This window comes from Pseudonaja textilis, chromosome 2 (genome assembly GCF_049901715.1).
Source record: "Pseudonaja textilis isolate UNSWEBS1 chromosome 2, rPseTex1.2, whole genome shotgun sequence".
In the NCBI taxonomy this organism is placed as follows: domain Eukaryota; kingdom Metazoa; phylum Chordata; class Lepidosauria; order Squamata; family Elapidae; genus Pseudonaja; species Pseudonaja textilis.
The window spans coordinates 16,805,297-16,825,476 of record NC_141991.1 but is presented as its reverse complement, the minus strand read 5'-3'; the positions used below and the strand labels follow the sequence as shown (position 1 = coordinate 16,825,476).

The 20,180-nt window shown below is 42.1% G+C and overlaps 1 protein-coding gene and 3 non-coding genes across 4 annotated transcripts; 3 read left to right on the top strand and 1 right to left on the bottom strand.

Annotated features, from left to right (window-relative positions):
• Positions 1-4,399: 4,399 nt before the first annotated feature.
• TRNAA-AGC (transfer RNA alanine (anticodon AGC)) lies at positions 4,400-4,472 on the top strand. The gene has a single exon. It is a non-coding gene; the product is annotated as a tRNA-Ala (tRNA).
• Positions 4,473-5,131: 659 nt separating this feature from the next.
• On the top strand, positions 5,132-5,204 carry TRNAA-UGC (transfer RNA alanine (anticodon UGC)). The gene has a single exon. It is a non-coding gene; the product is annotated as a tRNA-Ala (tRNA).
• Positions 5,205-5,314: 110 nt separating this feature from the next.
• Positions 5,315-5,387, top strand: TRNAA-UGC (transfer RNA alanine (anticodon UGC)). The gene has a single exon. It is a non-coding gene; the product is annotated as a tRNA-Ala (tRNA).
• Positions 5,388-9,246: 3,859 nt separating this feature from the next.
• On the bottom strand, positions 9,247-15,201 carry LOC113454590 (uncharacterized). The gene is made up of 4 exons (XM_087923349.1): positions 14,968-15,201; positions 13,553-13,666; positions 9,821-9,993; positions 9,247-9,630 (listed from the first exon to the last, which is right to left on the bottom strand). The coding sequence occupies exons 1-3, from the start codon at positions 15,017-15,019 to the stop codon at positions 9,830-9,832; spliced, it is 330 nt and encodes a 109-aa protein (XP_087779475.1). The 5' UTR covers positions 15,020-15,201; the 3' UTR covers positions 9,247-9,630; positions 9,821-9,829.
• Between the last annotated feature and the right edge of the window lie 4,979 nt (positions 15,202-20,180).

The following is a 20,180-nucleotide window of genomic DNA, read 5'->3' as shown; positions in this document are numbered from 1 at the left end:
TTGCCTTTCACACTCTTGAATAAAGCACGTGAGCCATTTCCTCCTTTCAGTGGTCCATGAAAGTACATCTATAGTATGCAGATAATAAAGTCAAAAAAGGTGAACAACATTTTTACAGAACTATAGATAAGTTGAGGCTGGGTGACAAGGAATGGCTGGGAGGGGAGAGGCCAGGTGAGGCACCCCTTGATGTGAGTGACATTGAGTTGGCCACGCCCACCCAGTCACATGCCCACCAAGCCATGCCCACCCAGTCACATGACCACCAAGTCACGCCCACCCAGTCACAAGCCATGCCCACAAGCCACGCCCACCAAATAAGCCATACCCACAGAACTGGTAGTAAAACAGTTTGAATTCCACCACTGATGTATATCCCCTGATGAATTGATCATTCCAAAAATTATGACCTTTGTTGAAATGGACAAATTGACCCTAATGTTAAAAGACAGAGATGAGTCTGAATACTATACAATTTGGGATACGTGGTACAATTGGATAGAATCAAGACAGATAGATAATAAAAGAATTTAAGACAAGCAATTTATTGATAAATGTGTATGATCGCATAATATTGTATATATTTGTAAATGCACACAACAGATAAAAATGTATAAGACAGATGTCACAGAACTGTTAATTAAGAATCCTTAATTTTTGTTTTGTTTTTAAAAGAAGTAAAAGATTAATAGAGTTTGTTTTTAAAAAAGATGAATGTTCATTTGTTCTACAGAAAGGCTGGTTTTGTGGTTGTATTTGGAACAGGACAGACTCAGCAGTCTCAGGGGAGACATGATAGCAGTCTTCCAATATTTGAGAGGCTGCCACAGAGAGGAAGGGGTCAAGCTACAGTATTTTCTAAAGCACCTGAAGGCCAGACAAGGAATAATGGATGGAAACTGAACAAGGAGAGATTTAACCTGGCAATAAGGAGAAACTTTCTGACAGTGAGAACAATCAACCAATGGAACAGCTTTGCCCTCGGAAGCTGTGGGAGCTTTCAAGAAGAGACTGGACTGCATATCTATAAGAAATGGTGTAGGGCAGTGATGGCTAACCTTTTTGTCATTGTGGTGCCAAAAGTGTGCACATGCATGCGTGACAGTGCATGTATGTTCCTGCACCCATAATGCAATGCATGCGTAAACCCCTCCCACTCGCCCTTCCCCTGCACATGTGCACGTGATTCCTCGCTCCCTCCGTGCACATACGCGTGACCCTCCATGCTTCCCCACTCTCCGTGCATGTACAGGCATCTCCTGCATGCGCCCCCCCTCGCATGTGTGGCAGAGATCCCAAAATCATCTGGCTGGCGGGAGGCGCATGCGTGAAGCTGAGCTGGGGCAATGGCTCGCGTGCCAGCAGAGAGGGCTCTGTGTGCCACCTGTGGCATGTGTGCCATAGGTTCACCATCACGGGTGTAGGGTCTCCTGCTTGGGCAGAGGGTTGGATTAGATGACCCACAAGGTCCCTTCCAAGTCTGTTAATCTGTAATGATCTGTAATGATGGTAAGACCTGGCACTAAAGCTGGAAATGGTGGAAAGGAAGAGAAGAAGAGGATGGCCAGCAGCAAGTCGATGGACTCCTTTACAGTGGTGATGGAGGAAGCCTTGGAAGAACTGAAAGACCAAGTAAGGGACAGAAGATCATGGAGAACATCTACCTATGTGGTTACTGAGAGTCGATACAGACCTGATGGTTCTTAATCAATCAACAATATTCAGAAAGCCTCTTTGGAAATATTTTGGGTGGGTAGATTCTCTCTGGAGTAGATTATCCCAAATTAACCCGGCCCCAATACAAATAGGCTTTAATTGAACTATGGATCAAAATCTCAAGGACAGCGCCAAGTTCCTTTTTAAACTTGGTCATGTCCATCAAGCTCCCGGAATTAACTCTTCAAATAGGGTTTTCCTTTCTGAGCCAGGGAATTGCTACCAAAGAGCTCCATATTAATAGGGAGTGATGTGTCCAGGGTAAATGGCTGATGGTAATATCCCTCAGCTCCAGATCATATTTATTTATTTATTTATTTAATTTATTTATATTGTGGCCTATTTGTATATGGCAACTCAAGGTGGCTTACAGATTATAAAACCACATTTAAAACAATAAAACTAATAAAAAAAATCAAATAAATCAATATAGGTAAAGGTAAAGGTTCCCCTCGCACATATATACTAATAGTTTCTGGCTCAATGGGCAGTGCTCATCTCCTTTACAAAGCCAAAGAGCCAGTGCTCTCTAACGACGTCTCCGTGGTCATGTGGCTGGCATGACCGAATGCTGAAGGTGCATGGAACGTTCTTACCTTTCCAGCAGAGATAATATACAGCAGGTTCTGATCATTTCTGGAGAACTGGTAGTGGAAACTTTGAGCGGTTTGGAGAACCGGGAAAATCCTACTTCTGACTGGCCCCGCCCCAATCTATTCTCTGCCTCCCGAGTCCCATCTGAAAGGCTGGGTCTTTTTTGGTTGTCCTGCACAGGAGAACGGCGTTGGGAAGGGAATGGGGATTTTGCAGTAACCTTCCCCTGCCATGTCCACGAAGCCACACCCACCAACCCATACCTGCAGAACCAGTAGTAAATTTTTTTTGAATCCCACCACTGCTTCCCACCAAAGTGGTGCCTATTTTTCCACTTGCATTTTTTTACATGCTTTCGAACTGCTAGGTTGGCAGAAGCTGGGACAAGTAACGGGCGTTCACTCACCCCTTGCCCCAGTGACTGCAGATCACACCAGTCATTTAATGGGCTCCATCCCACTCTGGGTTTTCCAGGCCTGCTGGCAGAACCATCATGTATAACCTTTGGAGTTACAATGAAAAATTTAGCTCAGAAACTAAAACATTTGGACCTCATGTTTTTCACTCCATATCTGCTTAAAGAGGTGTGAGGGAGATATTATTTGACGGGCTACAAGAAGAATGACAAGAATAGCAAGAATGTTCAAGAACAAATCCGAAAAATGGAAATGTCATCAGATACCAGGCTCATATTACCATATGTGGTGGACTTGTGTGGATGCTAAAAAATACCGGACTAAAATCCACACGTGGTTGCTAAAAATGACAAAAAAGCATATAGACTTGAAACCAGAGATATTTTTATTGGGAATTTTACCTGAAAAATTAGTAAAGAATGGAAATACATGATTGTAAATGTATTAACAGCAGCTAGGATTGTATTTGCCAAAAACTGGAAAAATGAGAAAATACCATTACAGGAGGAAATCATTAAGAAAATATTGGAATGTGCTGAAATGTGTAGATTGACATTTGAAATCAGAGAACAAGATGATAAACAATTTTGTAAAATTTGGCATCTATTCTATCAATGGTTAGACAATAAAACATGGTAATGAAATGTGTAGATTCTTAGAAAATAATAAATATATAAAGATGTATTCTTTTCTTATTATATCTACAAAATGATTGTAGGATTGATTTGAGATGATAATATGAACTGTCATAAAACAAATTAAGTAAAATATGGATTATTTCGTAAAACATGAATGAATAAAAGTATAGTCAAATGATTAACAATGATATTAATGTACTTAATATTTGATTGAAAATATGAGAATATGTACAATGTAATTGTAATTGAAGACTATGAAATGGAAGCACAAAGCAATATGTAAACCAACCGACACACTGTATGTATATATATGGAAGATGGCTTGATGTTTTTATGTTTTGTCCGTCTATGTTTGTCTTAAAAACCAATAAAAATTTATATCAAAAAAAAAGATTCTAAGGAACAAATGCATACTGTGCTGTGTTGTGTTGTGCTGTGTGAGTTACACTGAGAGAAATACCAGTTTGGTCAATGATCAACGAGTTGCATGGCTGAAAACAAGAAAAGTTATATAGTATTTAAAATATTGGAAAGAAATAGCAATGGGACATAATCAATTGGTGAAGTGCCTCATTTAAAAAAATAAAATAATAGTTCTTCTATCACCATGCACTGTGGAGGTCTTGGCTCATTTCAGCTAAGTTTCACCTGGGTACTGAGGAAGATATTTCCTTTCCATAGCTGAGCAAGATTCTGATCATATTTGATAGGTTTCTGGAGAAGCTCTTTTGCTTTGTATGTTACCTTGGAAATGTATCATCTAACCCTTGCTTGACCACGTTTTAATGATTAACCCTTAGTGACTGGATCTCCACATCCCACTTTGCCAGAGCCACCAAAGGTGGAGGGGTGCCTCTTAGTGGTAATCCAGGCAGTCCTCTGACGCTCCAGATGTCAAGGGGCTTCCTTTGATGTAGGTAGGTTGGATTGCATTCTCAATATGGAACACCAACTTTGTCCTGTCAGTTTCTTCGTGTTATCTTGGCTTCTTTCTTTCTTGGGGAATTGCGCAAGAATACTATCAGACAGACAGCTGGGGAATTAGCTCAAATGGTAGAGCGCTTGCTTAGCATGCAAGAGGTAGCAGGATCGATGCCTGCATTCTCCAGTCAATCTCTTTTCACTTTTGGCTTCCATACAGAAAATCCTCTTCCAGGCAAATTGTGCATATTATCCTAAATGTCTACACTGTTGCAGAGAAGTCCAGATCGGTAGCTGGGCATTCGTGGCCATACCAAACTTTTGCTTTGCTTGCAGGAGATGGTGGAATTGATTCCCATCTTCTCTAAATACAATTTTGCTTGATTTTACCATCCCTAAAGAAGATCCACCCCAGCCCACTCACTATGATTCTGCATAACAGCTGCTAGGCGACTCTTTCTTGAAAAATGATGGCGCGGCACAGCTGGGATATGGGGCAATCAGCTGAAATGACAGAGCACATGCAAGAGATCATGGGAGCAGGACCTGCATTTTCCGAGACAAACATATGCCTCACTTTTCCAGTTTCTTGGCCCACTTTTATAAATTTAGTTTCTGCATCTTGTCCTGAAGTCTTGCAGTTTGTTGCCTTAAATCTACTTGGAGCTGGGGAGTTAGCTCAGATAGCACTTGCTTTGCATGCAAGAGGTGGTGGGATCGATGCCCACATTCTCCAGTCACATGTTTACTTTCTTTTACTACATTGTTAGATCATTTTCAGCTCCTCAGTTGGTGTCTCTTGCCCTGAATTCTTGTAAAATGGTGAATGAAGGTTGTGAGGTAGTTGGGGAATTAGCTCAGATGGTAGAGCGCTTGCTTTGCATGCAAGAGGTGGTGGGATCGATGCCCACATTCTCCAGTCACATGTTTACTTTCTTTTACTATATTGTTAGATCATTTTCAGCTCCTCAGTTGGTGTCTCTTGCCCTGAATTCTTGTAAAATGGTGAATCAAGGTTGCGAGGTAGTTGGGGAATTAGCTCAGATGGTAGAGCGCTTGCTTTGCATGCAAGAGGTGGCGGGATCGATGCCCACATTCTCCAGTCACATGTTTACTTACTTTTACTACATTGTTAGATCATTTTCAGCTCCTCCGTTGGTGTCTCTTGCCCTGAATTCTTGTAAAATGGTGAATCAAGGTTGCGAGGTAGTTGGAGAGTCACCACATTGTGTTGTGTTGTGCTGTGCTGGGTGAGTTACATTGAGAAAAATACCAGTTTGGCCAATAACCAATGATCATCGAGTTGCATGGCTGAAAAAAATAAAACTTATATAATATTTAAATTATTGGAAAGAAATATCAATGGAATATAATCAATTGTTGAAGTGCCTCCATCTTTTCTTTTTTTTAAATGAAATAATAGTTTTTCTATCACCATGCACTGTGAAGGACTTGGCTCACTTCAGCTAAGTTTCACCTGGGTACTGAGGAAGATATTTCCTTTCCCTAGCTGGAAGCAGCATCTGAGCAGGATTCTGACATATTTGATTGGTTTCTGGAGAAGCTCTTTTGCTTTGTATGTTAGCTGGGAAATGTGTCATCTAACCCTTTCTTGACCATGGTTTAATGATTATCCCCTAGTGACTGGATCTCCACATCCCACTTTGCCAGAGCCACCAAAGGTGAAGGGGTGCCTCTTAGTGGTAATCCAGGCATCCCTCTGACACTCCAGATGTCAAGGGGCTTCCTTTGATGTAGGTAGGTTGGCTTGCACTCTCAGCATGGAACACCAACTTTGTCCTGTCAGTTTCTCCGTGTTATCTTGGCTTCTTTCTTTTTTGGGGAATTGCGCAAGAATACTCTCAGACAGATAGCTGGGGAATTAGCTCAAACGGTAGAGTGCTTGCTTAGCATGCAAGAGGTAGCAGGATCGATGCTTGCATTCTCCAGACATTCTCTTTTATTTTGCTGCATCCCTAGGGAGTCCTTTCTCCAATTTCTGCCTCTCTTCCAAGGATTTTTCTGTGATGGTCCTTAGCTCAGCCTCATGCAGCAAAGTTCAGCCTGAAGAGCTGATGGATCTTTCTTCTGTAAGCTCTGATTTACGGAATAGCACCCTCTGGAGGCCAACATTGTCCAAACACTGTTTGCTGTTTGCTTTCTGAAAATGATTCAAAGACAAAATCACCTTAAGATGACCAGAGATGCTACTTGACCGGTTCGCACCTATTCGGGCGAACCGGTAGCAGTTATTTGGCAGGGGTTGCCGAACTGGTTGCAATCCCTGGCTGGCCATGCCCCCAACCTGGTCACTCAGTAGCTCACTTGCGATCGCTCTCCTAGCTTTCCATTCCCCACGTCCTCTTTCTCCCTAGGAAAAAGGAAGTAAGGTATGGACGCTGCAAGTATCACTTTCCGTGTGAGTTAAAGTGTCTGGAGTGAGAAGGTGTGTGGTCTGACAGAGAGGGTGGGGGTGTGGGGTGAATCGAGCCTTGGAGCACTTTTGCAATGTAAAAGAAATGCATTTTGGATGCAGGTCTTTTAAAAACGTCTCCAAGGACTCCCCATGGACGCTGCAAGTATCGCTTTCCCCTTGTGAGTTAAAGTGCTGGAGTGAGAAGGGTCTGACAGAGGGGGTGGGGGAATCCACTCAAGCCTTGGAGAAATTTAAAGGAGCTGCTTCCAAAATGCTTGTCTGTTAAGTGCTCTGTGTGTGTCTGTGTGTGTGAGAGAGAGAGAGAAAGAGAGACACTTTCTGACAGTGAGAACAATCAACCAATGGAACAGCTTTGCCCTCGGAAGCTGTGGGAGTTTTCAAGAAGAGACTGGACTGAATATCTGTAAGAAATGGTGTAGGGCAGTGATGGCTAACCTTTTTGTCATTGTGGTGCCAAAAGTGCTCACATGCATGCGTGACAGTGCATGTATATTCCTGCACCCATAATGCAATGCATGCCTAAACCCCTCCTACTTTCCCTTCCCCTGCACATGCGCACGTGATTCCTCGCTCCCTCCGTGCATATACGCATGACCCTCCATGCTTCCCCACTCTCTGTGAATGCATAGGCATCTACTGCATGCGCCGCGCCTGCATGTGTGGCATAGACCCAAAAATCAGCTGGCTGAAGGGATGTGCATGCACATATGTGGTGGAGCTGAGCTGGGGCAATGGCTCGCATGCCCGCAGAGAGGGCTCTGTGTGCCACCTGTGGCATGTGTGCCATAGGTTCACCATCACGGGTGTAGGGTCTCCTGCTTGGGCAGGGGGTTGGATTAGATGACCCACAGTGTCCCTTCCAAGTCTGTTAATCTGTAATGATCTGTAATGATGGTAAGACCTGGCTCTAAAGCTGGAAGTGGTGGAAAGGAAGAGAGATGGCCAGCAGCAAGCAGATGGACTCCTTTACAGTGGTGATGGAGGAAGCCTTGGAAGAACTGAAAGACAAAAGTAAGGGGCACAAGATCATGGAGAACATCTACCTATGTGGATACTGAGAGTCAATACAGACCTGATGGCTCTTAATCAATCAACAATATTCAGAAAGCCTCTTTGGAAATATTTTGGGTGGGTAGATTCTCTCTGGAGTAGGTTATTCCAAATTAACCCGGCCCAAATAAAAATAGGCATTAATTGAACTATGGATCAAAATCTCAAGGACAGCCCCAAGTTCCCTTTGAAACTTGGTCATTTCCATCAAGCTCCTGGAATTAACTCTTCAAATAGGGTCTTCCTCTCTGTGCCAGGGAATTGCTACCAAAGAGCTCCATATTAATAGGGAGTGATGTGTCCAGGGTAAATGGCTGATAGTAATATCCCTCAGCTCCAGATCATATTTATTTATTTATTTAATTTATTTATATTGTGGCCTATTCGTATATGGCGACTCAAGGTGGCTTCAGATTATAAAACCACATTTAAAACAATAAAACTAATAAAAAGAGTCAAATAAATTAATATAGGTAAAGGTAAAGGTTCCCCTCGCGCATATATACTAATACTTTCTGGCTCTAGGGGGCGGTGCTCATCTCCTTTACAAAGCCAAAGAGCCAGCGCTCTCTAACGACGTCTCCGTGGTCATGTGGCTGGCATGACTGAATGCCGAAGGCACATGGAACACTGTTACCTTCCCAGTAGAGATGGTATACAGCAGGTTCTGATCATTTCTGGAGAACTGGTAGTGGATACTTTGAGTGGTTCGGAGAACCAGAAAATCCCACTTCTGACTGGCCCGCCCCAATCTGTTATCTGCCTCCTGAGTCCCAGCTGATCGGCTGGATCGTTTTTGGTTGTCCTGCACAGGAGAATGCCATTGGGGAGGGAATGGGGATTTTGCAGTAGCCTTCCCCTGCCATGTCAACGAAGCCACACCCACCAACCCATACCTGCAGAACCAGTAGTAAATTTTTTTTGAATCCCACCACTGCTTCCCACCAAAGTAGTGCCTATTTTTACACTTGCATTTTTTTACATGCTTTCCAACTTCTAGGTTGGCAGAAGCTGGGACAAGTAATGGGAGCTCACTCCATTATGCAGTACTAAGGATTCGAACCACTGAACTGCCAACCTTTCTGACTGACAAGCTCAGCGTCTTAGCCACTGAGCCACCGCGTCCCTTCAAATTAATATATTATAATATAATAAAATCACCCCTTGCCCCAGCAACTGCAGATCACACCAACCATTTAATGGGCTCCATCCCACTCTCGGTTCCCCAGGCCTGCTGGCAGAACCATCATGTATAACCTTTGGAGTTACAATGAAAAAATTAGCTCAGAAACTAAAACATTTGGACCTCATGTTTTTCACTCGATATCTGCTTAAAGAGACGTGAGGGAGATATTATTTGACGGGCTACAAGAAGAATCAATCTTCTCTAGAATGGTTCCCTAGGTTGATTTGTTTTGTATTCAGATATGTTGTTCTAATCACACCTGGAACAACAGACAACAAGACAAAAAGGTAATTGAAATATACATCAAATTTATTTTGTAGATGTGTTCTGAGCATGCAAGTTACAAGAAGAATAGAAACAATGGAAATGGTTCCATTTCCAAATTTTTATCACTGCACCAAGTCACCAACATGAGCTAAGCAGAGAAATCATTATGTACATTGAGCCACTGTGGAATTTCTTTTACATATATGTATTATACAACAGGTAAGCTGCAATTCCATGCAGGTTTCTTCAGGAATAAATGCAATTAAATCAAGGATGAGCAGCATCTGGTCCTTCAAAATGTTGTTGGATGGCAAATCTCCATACTCCTTGCCATTGGCCATGTTTGCTCAGGATGTTTGGAAGTGGCATTCAGTAAAATCTGGAAAGAGCCCACATTGCTAATCCCTAGATTAAAAGAGAAACAAGTTTAAGAGCTAACATGACTGGAGGAGGAATTTTGGGATTTGAAGTCCACAAGTCTTAGAGCTGTCAAGTTTGAAGATCCCTGTTAGCAAGTTGCTCTTGGCAAGTTCTTCAGATGAAAAAAGAGAGATATTTCTGGGGAGTCACAGAGAATATCAGCCACAATACTTACCAGCTTTCTCTAATTCCAAATCTGAGGAAAAGGTGGTGCTTCTCCATTACATTTGTCAGTGGTGCAACAACTTGAAACACGAACATATGGACCCTCCTTCGATGTTCTGTTGCAAAACCAATTTCCAAAATGGCTATAGATACAGGTATACCTTAGGAAGTAGAGGTTACCATCTACAAGGGGAAAGATAAGAATATGTGAAATGGGTACCTTTTTAAAAAAATAATATGTGGCAAGGAAATAAGAAACTTGCTGTGTACCTGACGTAACTGATCAACTGCACTCTGCACTGGCTGTGCTGCTTGGAGCCAAGGGGCATGGCTAATCCAATATCATTAACAACTGGTTTGGAAGCTTGATATAAGTGGTGGAGTAGAGTGATCTACCAAGTTTTTTCAAAAATAAGACCCTGTCTTATATTTTTTGCCACCAAAAAAGGCCCTGGGTCTTATTTTGGGGGGATGTCATCCACTGACTAACCTCACTTGCATGTGTCACCCCCTGGCCTCTTTTCACTGTCAGAGGCCTTCAGGAATTTCTTCTTCTACAACCAGCCAGGCTTTCCTGAAGGCATCTGCAGCCAATAACAGAGCTCTGGATCAATCCAGAGCTTGTTATCATCTACAGTGGCTTTTAGGAAAGCCTTGCCAACCTTGCTGGCTGCAGAAGAAATGGGCCAGCAAGCCAGGTGTCCAGGTGTGCAAGGCCTGGCTACAACTGTCCAAAGGTAAGTAATGGGGCAGCTCCACCCCCATCCCCACCCTAGCTTAATTTTTACTTGTGCACTCTGGAGTGGGAAGGATCTTAATTAGGGCTTATTTTGAGGGTAGGGCTTATATTGAGTGCACATGTAAAAATCTAAGACTTACTTTCAGGGTAGGTTGTATTTTTGGAGAAACAGGGTAGTTAACTGTAGATATAATGATGAGCAATATCTTGATGAAGTCCCCCAGCAGGATTCCTATGGAAGCAACTGCCTTCTTCTTGAAGCTGGCATTGTACACAAATGTCTTATGTACCATATGTCCCACATCAGTTTTCCAGGAGATCAGTTATAACACAAAACTCACTGTTGGTATGTTAGTACGACATAAGATGAGCTTCAGCTAATGTAAATTGGGAGTTCTGTCAATATGCATTCAAGCTCCTTCCTATTCCAGTTTGCACCCTTTTCCATTCTATCTTTCTTCTTCCCAGCCAGACGGACAGACAGACAGACAGACAGACAGACAGAGGAAAGTGTGTGTGTGTGTGTGTGTTAAGCATTGCATAAGTGGGTGGATCTGCACAAGGCAGGAGACCAACTTCTCATAGTGAAGGTAATGCCCAGCATCTACATAGAAATTAGGGTTCCTGATTTAAGCAGACTTAAATAGCTAATTGTAGCTTGGCAAGTCATCAGCAGAATCCTCACTAAATCTTTATAGATTGGACAGCAGGGTTTTTATTGCAGGAAGAACAAAAAACACTGTGAAACAATTAAAGATGACTACGCAGGCTGCATCTGGAACTGGCTGCACATGAGATGGAAGTGATGTTGTGAGGACACATCTGTTAAAAACAATTGATGAAGCATCTTCAGGACATTGTAAATGATACCTGGGGGTGATCGCAGAACCTTTCTCCAGGTACATCAGTTATTTTATTTATTGATCAATCAAATTTATACAGCTGCCCATCTCATGAGTGGGACAAAACAGTAAAAACACACCTTAAATAATTATTAAAATATAAATATACATAATACCATGGGAGAGTGTTTTGAAGAGTCGCACACAATGAAATCCCCTCGTGCCTCTCTGTTACTTATTACTGTCCCTGCAATCTCTTTGGCTGAGTAACTCTTGCCAAGTGAGGACACTGCCTTGAAAGGTTTCCAAGCTCTCCAATGAACCTGCTTTAGAACAAACAACAAGGGTTGTTGGCTGTGCTTTTCTCTGAGAGAGATACTGCCCTTTACATGTGGCAGAAGGTTATCAGGGAAGACAGATAGATAGATGAAGCCTGTTGGGTGAAAGTGGTGGTCTAGGAGCTAGTTCTTCTTTGGACACAAAGGCTGGTTGGATGACCAGATGATCTGCCCACCTCTCAAGTCACTATTGGGTGGTTGTTGTGGGGAAAGTTGTGCAAAACAAATGTGGGATTGAAATTTAATAAAACACATATGAAGATGTGCATCTGATTAAGTGGTTCTATGTGCAGCTCAATATGAGAGCCAGCTTGAAGGCGATGAACCAGAAACCAGGAGAATGTGAATTCTAGTTCTTCCTCAATCATAGATGCTTTGAGTGTCTTTGACACAATTACTCTGTCTCAGCCCATCCCACTCGGGGTGTACACTGTCTTGAGTTGTACAAAATAAAAGCAGGACCTCACAATTAAAAAAAATGGTACCCTCTTGACATGAAAGGAAAAAGAAAAAGCATAAAATGCTGTCCATGAGAGTGTTTAGTCTACACCAGTAAATAAACAACCAGCCCCTGATTCCCATTTAGAGCCCTCAAGACTATTGGTGGTTCTTACCATGGGAGTTCAATGGCTACATATTGCTGCTCAGATTTCAATCCCCATCTTTGTTTTCTTTTAAAAATGTTTTCAGTGAGTCAGCAAGGAACATTTTCTAAAATCTGGGTAATTTTAACATTTGCCCCACGCATCCCACCAGCTACAGTAACAATAATGCCCATCTCTTATCTGTCCAAGGGGTCAGCAATCTCCAAGTCTTTTGGAAAACAGCTCTCATAACCTTTGGCCATTTGTTCACATTGGCTGGTGATTAAAAAGGGATCAGTCTGCTGACTTCTGCTTTAGACCAGATCTGCATCATGTTTGACCTCTGCTTTCAAAAAGGAAGGGCCCATTTTAGGATTGGGCTGCTACCGGTTCGCACCGGTTCAAGCGAACTGGATGTTAATTTTACATCTGGTTTACTGAACTGGTAGTTGCAATGACTGGTTGGTCCTGCCCTCCTGTCCCTCCCAGGGGTCTCCACATAGCCATTTGGAGGCTCGAGGAGGGCAAAAAACAGGCCTTCTGGAGGCTCTAGAAGGACAGAAATGGGCCTGTTTCTGGCCTCCAGAGAGCCTCCAGAGCCCAGGGGTGGCGGGGAACGAGCCTCCTGAAGGCTTAAGGAAAGCCTATGGAGCCTGGAAAGGGCAAAAAAATGGGCCTCCCAGAAGTTCCAGAAGGCCAGAAATGGGCCTCCACAGAGCTTCTGGAGCCCAGGGAGGCTGTTTTTAACCTCCTGGAGGCTCAAGGGAAAGCCTCTGGAGCCAGAGGAAGGTGAAAATGTCCCCCCACCCCACTATGGTACAGGGAGGCCGACTAGGTCACACCCACCATGGCCATGGCCACCCATCAACAGATTGCTGAAATTTTTGAAACCCATCCCTGGCCCATTTGTGTCAAGATAGTAATGGAACAAATTGCATCTCTGGTGTGCCACCTAGAAGAGGCGACCACAGGTCTGTAAGTTGGATAAGATGAATTTAAGCAACCTTGAACAGGAGGAAGCAAAGAATAGCAACTACTTTGTGATGCGTGGAATCAAATGGTCTTCACCTTCTCCATTTGGGAAACAATGTCTGTCAGCCGAGACAAACCTGAACAGAACCATTCTTAAAATATCAAAACCGCCATCCAAGATTCTTGCCTGCACTAAACTCTATTCACATCCCCATATTTGGTTGGCTTTCTTCCCCTTATTGCATGTTTTTCATTCTTGGATCTTACCAATATAACTTGCATATGAGTAACATTGTCCAGTGTAAGTCTTACAGGTTTCTTCTTTCTCATAGCAATCTTTGCCATTTCCAGAGTCACAGACTCTACATACGATACCTTGGGCTGACAGAGAAGAGGAGAGCATTAAAGCGACACAGCATCAACAAACAAAGGCATGAAGTGGTTTTGTTTGAATAAGAAGCAAGAATTGTCTTGCAAGCAGGGCAGTTTTCCATAAGCAGATGCATTTTGTGAGAAATCTATTTCTCTTTCTGATTAGATTACAGATTAGAAGAATTGGAAGGGACCTTGTAGGCCATCTAGTCCAACCCCCACCCCACCCCACCCAGGCAGACTTGAGACCATTTCTGCTTCCCATCAATGCTTTATATATCTAATGGATGGCCATGACCCTATTTAGATGTTTTTCAAGTAGACAGAGATTTGCCAGAAATAGAGAGGGAAAGGTTTGATTGTACAGCAACATTTTCCTACTGCAGAATTGGACACAATTTTGTGCCCCTAAATTAAATAAAAACCCTAAATTAGAAAATGTATATAAAATATAACAGCTAACAAAATCCAATGACAATTTTCATATTTTCAAGAAGGAACAAGTGGAAAGTATTACTGGAAAATGCAAATTGTTCAGGCAAAAAGTAGACAGTGAGTAAAATATATCACGTGTAGCTGTTTTACTGATCTTTTTAACAGCACTGTAAGCAGTTGGAAATTAATCGTGATTAAGACCACCATGCATATAGGTAAGATTAAATCTCTATCTTCTACAGATTGTTTTGGGAAATTCAGTTTAATCTTTGCAAAGGTTATTTTTTAATTACAATGAAGGTAACTTATTTCTGCTCTAGAGCCCCTTTAAAAACAGTCAAATCTTTTAAAAGGCACCAACAGCAGAAATCAATTTTAGTAAGCAAGCAGCTGGAAACTGAGGAAAATCTTAATCTGTCTGTTGTACCCTGCTTTGTCCTGCAGTCAACAAAAATCAGAAAGGAGCTGCCATTTTTGTATTTAATCCTCATTCTCGACCCTCAAAAGAGGGCTGTGAAAATATTTACAGACCACTCACATCCTGTTTCAACTCCTACCCTCAAAACAACGCTATAGAGCACTGCATACCAGAACAACTAGACACCAGGACAGTTTTTTACCAAACGCCATCACTCTGCTAAACAAATAATTCCCTCAACACTGTCAAACTATTTACTAAGTCTGCATTACTATTACTATTAATCCTCCCATCCTTCCTTTCCCCATCTCCTCTCACTTATGACTGTATGACTGTAACCTTCTTGCTTGTATCCTAATGATTTTTATTGACTGTTTCCTAGTATGATTTGATTGCTTATTGTACCCTATGACTATTATTAAGTGTTGTATATCTCTAAAGTCATGCAAATACCTACCAGTGCCGATGAAGAGCAGAGCAAGGAAGCAGAGTAGAAAAATCACATTCATCCTGATATAGGTCTCTCAAAAGTGGAGATGTCCCGAGCCAATATTAATGAGCAAAAAAAATGGAATAAGAAGCAGAAATTCAACTTGGGATGGGTTTTTTTAGTGTGGGTTCACCAAACATCCGAGATCAGCCAATAAGGTGTGGGACAAAGATGCATGCATGTATGTTTTCTTTTGGGAGTGAAAAGAGGCAGATACTGCAGCCAAACGAAGTCCCAGGAGTTAGCAAACAAATCAATAACTCTGTACATGGTGCCCTTCGCGTCACTTCCACAAAATCTACCTTAAAAACCTTGATCTAATGGTACGTTTGCCTGCAATTCTGCAAAGAAAAAACAAACACACGATTGCTCGTGTTTTCAATTAAATATCAGGAAAGAAAGTCTTGCCCAGAAGAGAAATCCAAAGGAAAGCATATCCAAGGTTTGACTGCCCACTATAGGAAGCCTCCCCTCCCTTGAGAATGAAACATTTTGGGGAATATTAAAAGAGGTAGAACATTACATTTATCAAAGGAGAAATGGGATCAGAGGTTTTCAAGGTTTCCGATTCATGCTGGGGGCCCATCCTCAGGGGACTTTTATTTTATTTATTTATTTTATTTGTCAAGCAAGTATTAGATAACAGGTATAAGTATAAATAAGATTGTGAATACATGAAACAGATATGAATAAAAAGGGAATATTAGGACAGCGATGGTAGGCAAGTCGTTGCACTTATGCATGCCCCTTACGGACCTCTTAGGAAAGAGGTGAGGTCAATAGTAGGCAGTCTAAGGTTAAAGTTTTGGGGGTTCGATGAAGAAACCACAGAGTCAGGTAGAGTATTCCAGACATCGACTACTCTGTTCCTGAAGTTGTGTTTCCTTCAATTAAGTTTGGTGCTGTTTACCTTGAGTTTGTATCTATTGTGTGCTCTTGTTTTGTTATGGTTGAAGCTGAAGTATTCATTGACAGGTAGGACATTGCAATGTATGATTTTATATACTATACTCAGATCGGACTGAAGGCAGTGTAGTTCTAGATTTTCTAGGTCTAGAATTTCAAGTCTGGAGGCATAAGGTATTCTGTTACGAGTAGAGGGGTGGAGGACTTCTCTCTAGCAGAATGTGTACTGTTCCATGTGTGGTATTTATAGTGCCTGTTGTAAGTGGCTTTTGATATGTTGATTGGTGTGTATTGATGGCTCACTTTTAAGTCATTGGCTGTTTGTTTGTTTGTGCTGCCCAGCCCTTGCCTTCTAAAAACTTGATAGGCTGTAAATCAGCACTCCTGTTGGCTGACGTGGGGTCTGTTTCCCAACCTTTTTTTTCCCTTTCTCATTCCATAAAGGCCTTTGAAATCTTTGTTTCAAGTAAGATAGCAGAGCAGAGATGGTGGAACACATTGGTGGGATTCAAAGTTTTTTTACCATTGGTTCTGTGGGCATGGCTTGGTTGGCGTGGCTTGGTGGGCATGGGAAGGGAAGGATAACTGTGAAATCTCCATTCCCACCCCACTCCTGGGGGAAAATTACTGCAAAATCCCCATTCCCTCCCCAGACCATTAACCTGCTTTCCAGCTCTGTTCTCCTGTGCAAGGCAACAAAAGAAGATCCAGCCAATCAGCTGGGACTCGGGAGGCAGAGAATAGATGGGGGTGGGGCCAGTCAGAGGTGGTATTTGCTGCTTCTCTGAGCTACTCAAAATTTCCACTACTGGATCTCCAAAACTGGTCAGAACCTGCTGAATACCACCTCTGGTGGAACAGCTTAAGTGTGAAAGATTTTCACCCCGTTATAATCTGAGGGGACTCCCAAAGTAGATCTTCTCCTTTTCCTGTGGAACCAGTGGGAGTAAGCAAACTTTCTACCCTACCAACCTCCCAATTCTACTTTACAGGATCACTGCTGAGATATACAAGTTAAAAATACATTCCCAAACTGGATTAGTTGCAGTACCTGGGTCAAAATGTCTTGAATAGTCACTCATTGCAAGCAGAGTAGGAGGTGTGGTTTTAAGAAAGGCACATGACATTTTAGGGAGCACCATGAGAAGTTTCAAACAACAATGGGCATCACAGGGATCAAAAACCAAATTATGTGAAGAAAGGTGGAAGGACTTGGGATTCTATTGTGGAAAGGAATATGCATCTAGTTCAGTTCCAAGCTGGGAGAAAGACACAGGAAACATGGAGGCTGATTGAAAAGAAGGTTTAATGATGAAGCAGAACCACATGGGTTTGCTGTTCTGGGCAGCTGACAAAATGGAGTTGAGATTGGGTGGGTGAGTGGGTGGGTTATACCTTCTTTGGCCTTTGCACTTGAGCTTCCTGTTTCTGTGCAAGAACATGTATTCTATTGGCTGTTGTCAGAATCCTATGGGGTCATATAGGAGTTATGTAGAGGTCATAGCTGGCGATATAGGCAAAAGAGGAAATGCAAGTCCTAGGTGTTTGTCTGAGCTAAGTTCGGTTGAAGTTTGGACTTCTCTGGGGGTGGTGCAATGAAGGGGCTTTGGACTGCTCTGGGCTGCTTCTAATGCTACCTGTCTGCCTTTTTTTCAGAATATCCTGTCTTCAGTGGATTATCAGATCTGCATTTCTAAAAAGTGACCTCCTCAGTTTCTGCTTGGGGGCATGGAAACTGGGGCTGGTTTCTGAATCAGCCAGCCCAATCTTTCTTAATGGGCACAAAATATCTGCTGGGGGCTATTAAGAAAGACTGAATCTGCTTCCTGTCTCTAAAAAAACATGTTTCTCCATTTCTCATTTAGGGAAATGTAATATTCTGCTTTTTTAAAATATTCCTCAAAATACTTCATTCTTCCGTGGGGGAGGAGTGGCCTCCCACAATATAATATTGAGAAAAACAACAAGAGAGATAAGATATCATTGATTTTTCAAACTTCTAAAGGTGTCTCTTCAAGAAGCTCAAGGCCTCTTTCTTTTGAGAGTGAATCCTACTGATGCGAAGTGAGGTTGAGTTTCCCTTCTTAAGCCTTCAAGCAGAGCTAGGTGTTAGAAGAAAAATCTGGCCTGGTTCCAAGCCAGGAGAGAAAGATGCAGGAAATAAAATGGAGGCTGATTGGAAAGAAGGACTCTGTTTATTGATGAGCAGAACCAACAACAGCATGGAGTTCTGGGACAGCTGGCAAATTGGCTTGATGACTACATGGATTTTTATAGGGTTCTGAGATGCTGCAGGGGGTTATACAAAGTAGTAAAAGCCTGGTGTCTTTGGCTATTCTAATGGTGGTGGGTTAATCCTATTATGTTCCAAAGATCATGTCCTGTTCTTAGAATTTGGATGGAGATGTTTGTAAATTTTAATCCCATCACTGCAGATGAAGTTGTTTTAGGCTGGCCTGGATTTCTTAATGAGCACAAAATATCCATCTAAAGACTTCAGGTCTCTGCTGGAGGCTGTTTTACTATGCAGCAAGACTGGGGTTGCCTTTAAGAATCTGTTTTCCTCTGGTCCCAGTGACCGACCCAGATTGGACCCTGCAACATTATCCTGGGACACATATATTTGCCTTCATTTGAGAAAGGAAAATAATCCCACAACACAGAGAGGAGGATGCCAGGACAAGAACGGTTTCTATAAATATTCTCCCTAGTAAGCTAATACAGCTTCCTGAAACAAATTTCACCATGCAAGTTTGCATTTTTTTTGTTGCCTAGAGTGACAGGTATTTTAAAAATTAAATGAAAAATAAGAACATGACAGTAAGAAGACCATGGCTGCAAAAAACAACATCAAAGCTAACAGCAATACAAACACAGAAAAGCATTAAAAATTGTTTTGGCTAGGAAAGTGGAAAAAACTTTTCCTCTTGCACAAAGGAACCAAAGGTGATTCTGTCTAGTGAGCACATACAACTATGAGCTGGGGCCACCACCACATAGGGTCTCCCACTTGTCACTAGTCTCTTTGTTAAACAAGGGTGCATGTAGGGGACTCAGGTATAATCTTGGAGTCTGACTTGGAACAGAAAACTTCTACAGGTGAGCTTTAAAGCAAGAAAGCAAAGCAGCAACTCTTTTAACAGGGGTGTAAAAGGGAATGTTGCAATCATTAGTTTGATCATTTACTTTCTGCTTATCTTTCCACACACACCCCCTTTCAATGGCAAACACTGAAATAAAAGGGGTATCCTTTCCAGATGGGTAAAACCATCATCCATCTCTGTGACTCCAGGTTACAGGATTCAGAAGTCTGTCTTACAGACTCTCGTGTTCCAAAATGAAAGGAGTCTGGGCTTGCTGTGTCTGGCAAGCATTGTCCACACATATTGGATCCTGCCCCACACAGCAAGCATTAACAACACACAATTCTTTACTGCTTTCCCTACATCTGTATCTCTCCTCTACAAACACAGATACATGGATTCATAGATAAAGCTCTTAAATGAAAAAGATCCCATCATTAGGACTGCAGAAAAAACAATTACTACCAACCTGCCTTCCATCGAGGACCTGTACACTGCACGAGATAAAAAGAGGGCTGTTAAAGAATTACAGATCCCTCACATCCCGGACATAAACTGTTTCAACTCTTACCCTCAAAACAACACTATAGAGCATTGCACACCAGAATAACTAGACACAAGGACAGTTTTTGCCTGAACGCCATCACTCTGCTAAACAAATAATTCCCTCAACACTGTCCAACTATTTACAAAGTCTGTTCTACTATTATTATTAATCTTCTCATCCTTCCTATCACCCATCTCCTAACACTTGTGACTATATGACTGTAACTTTGTTGCTTGTATCCTTATGATTTATACTGACTGTTTCTTAGGATGATTTGATTGCTTATTGTACCCTATGACTATTATTAAGTGTCGTACCTGATGATTCTTGACTCTTGATCAATGTATCTTTTTATGTACACTGAGAGCATTTGCACCAAGACAAATCCCTTATGTGTCCAATCACACTTGGTCAATAAAAATTCTATTCTATTCTATTCTATTCTATTCTATTCTATTCTATTCCATTCCATTCCATTCCATTCCACTCCATTCCACTCCATTCCATTCCATTCTATCTCGTCAGGCTAAGTAGTCACCCAGCATTAAGATACATTTCTCAGCAACTTAGAAGCACAACATTGGAGGAGATGCAGAAACTGGAGAAGGGCTTTCTATGGATGGGGTAAAATAAAGAAGAATGGC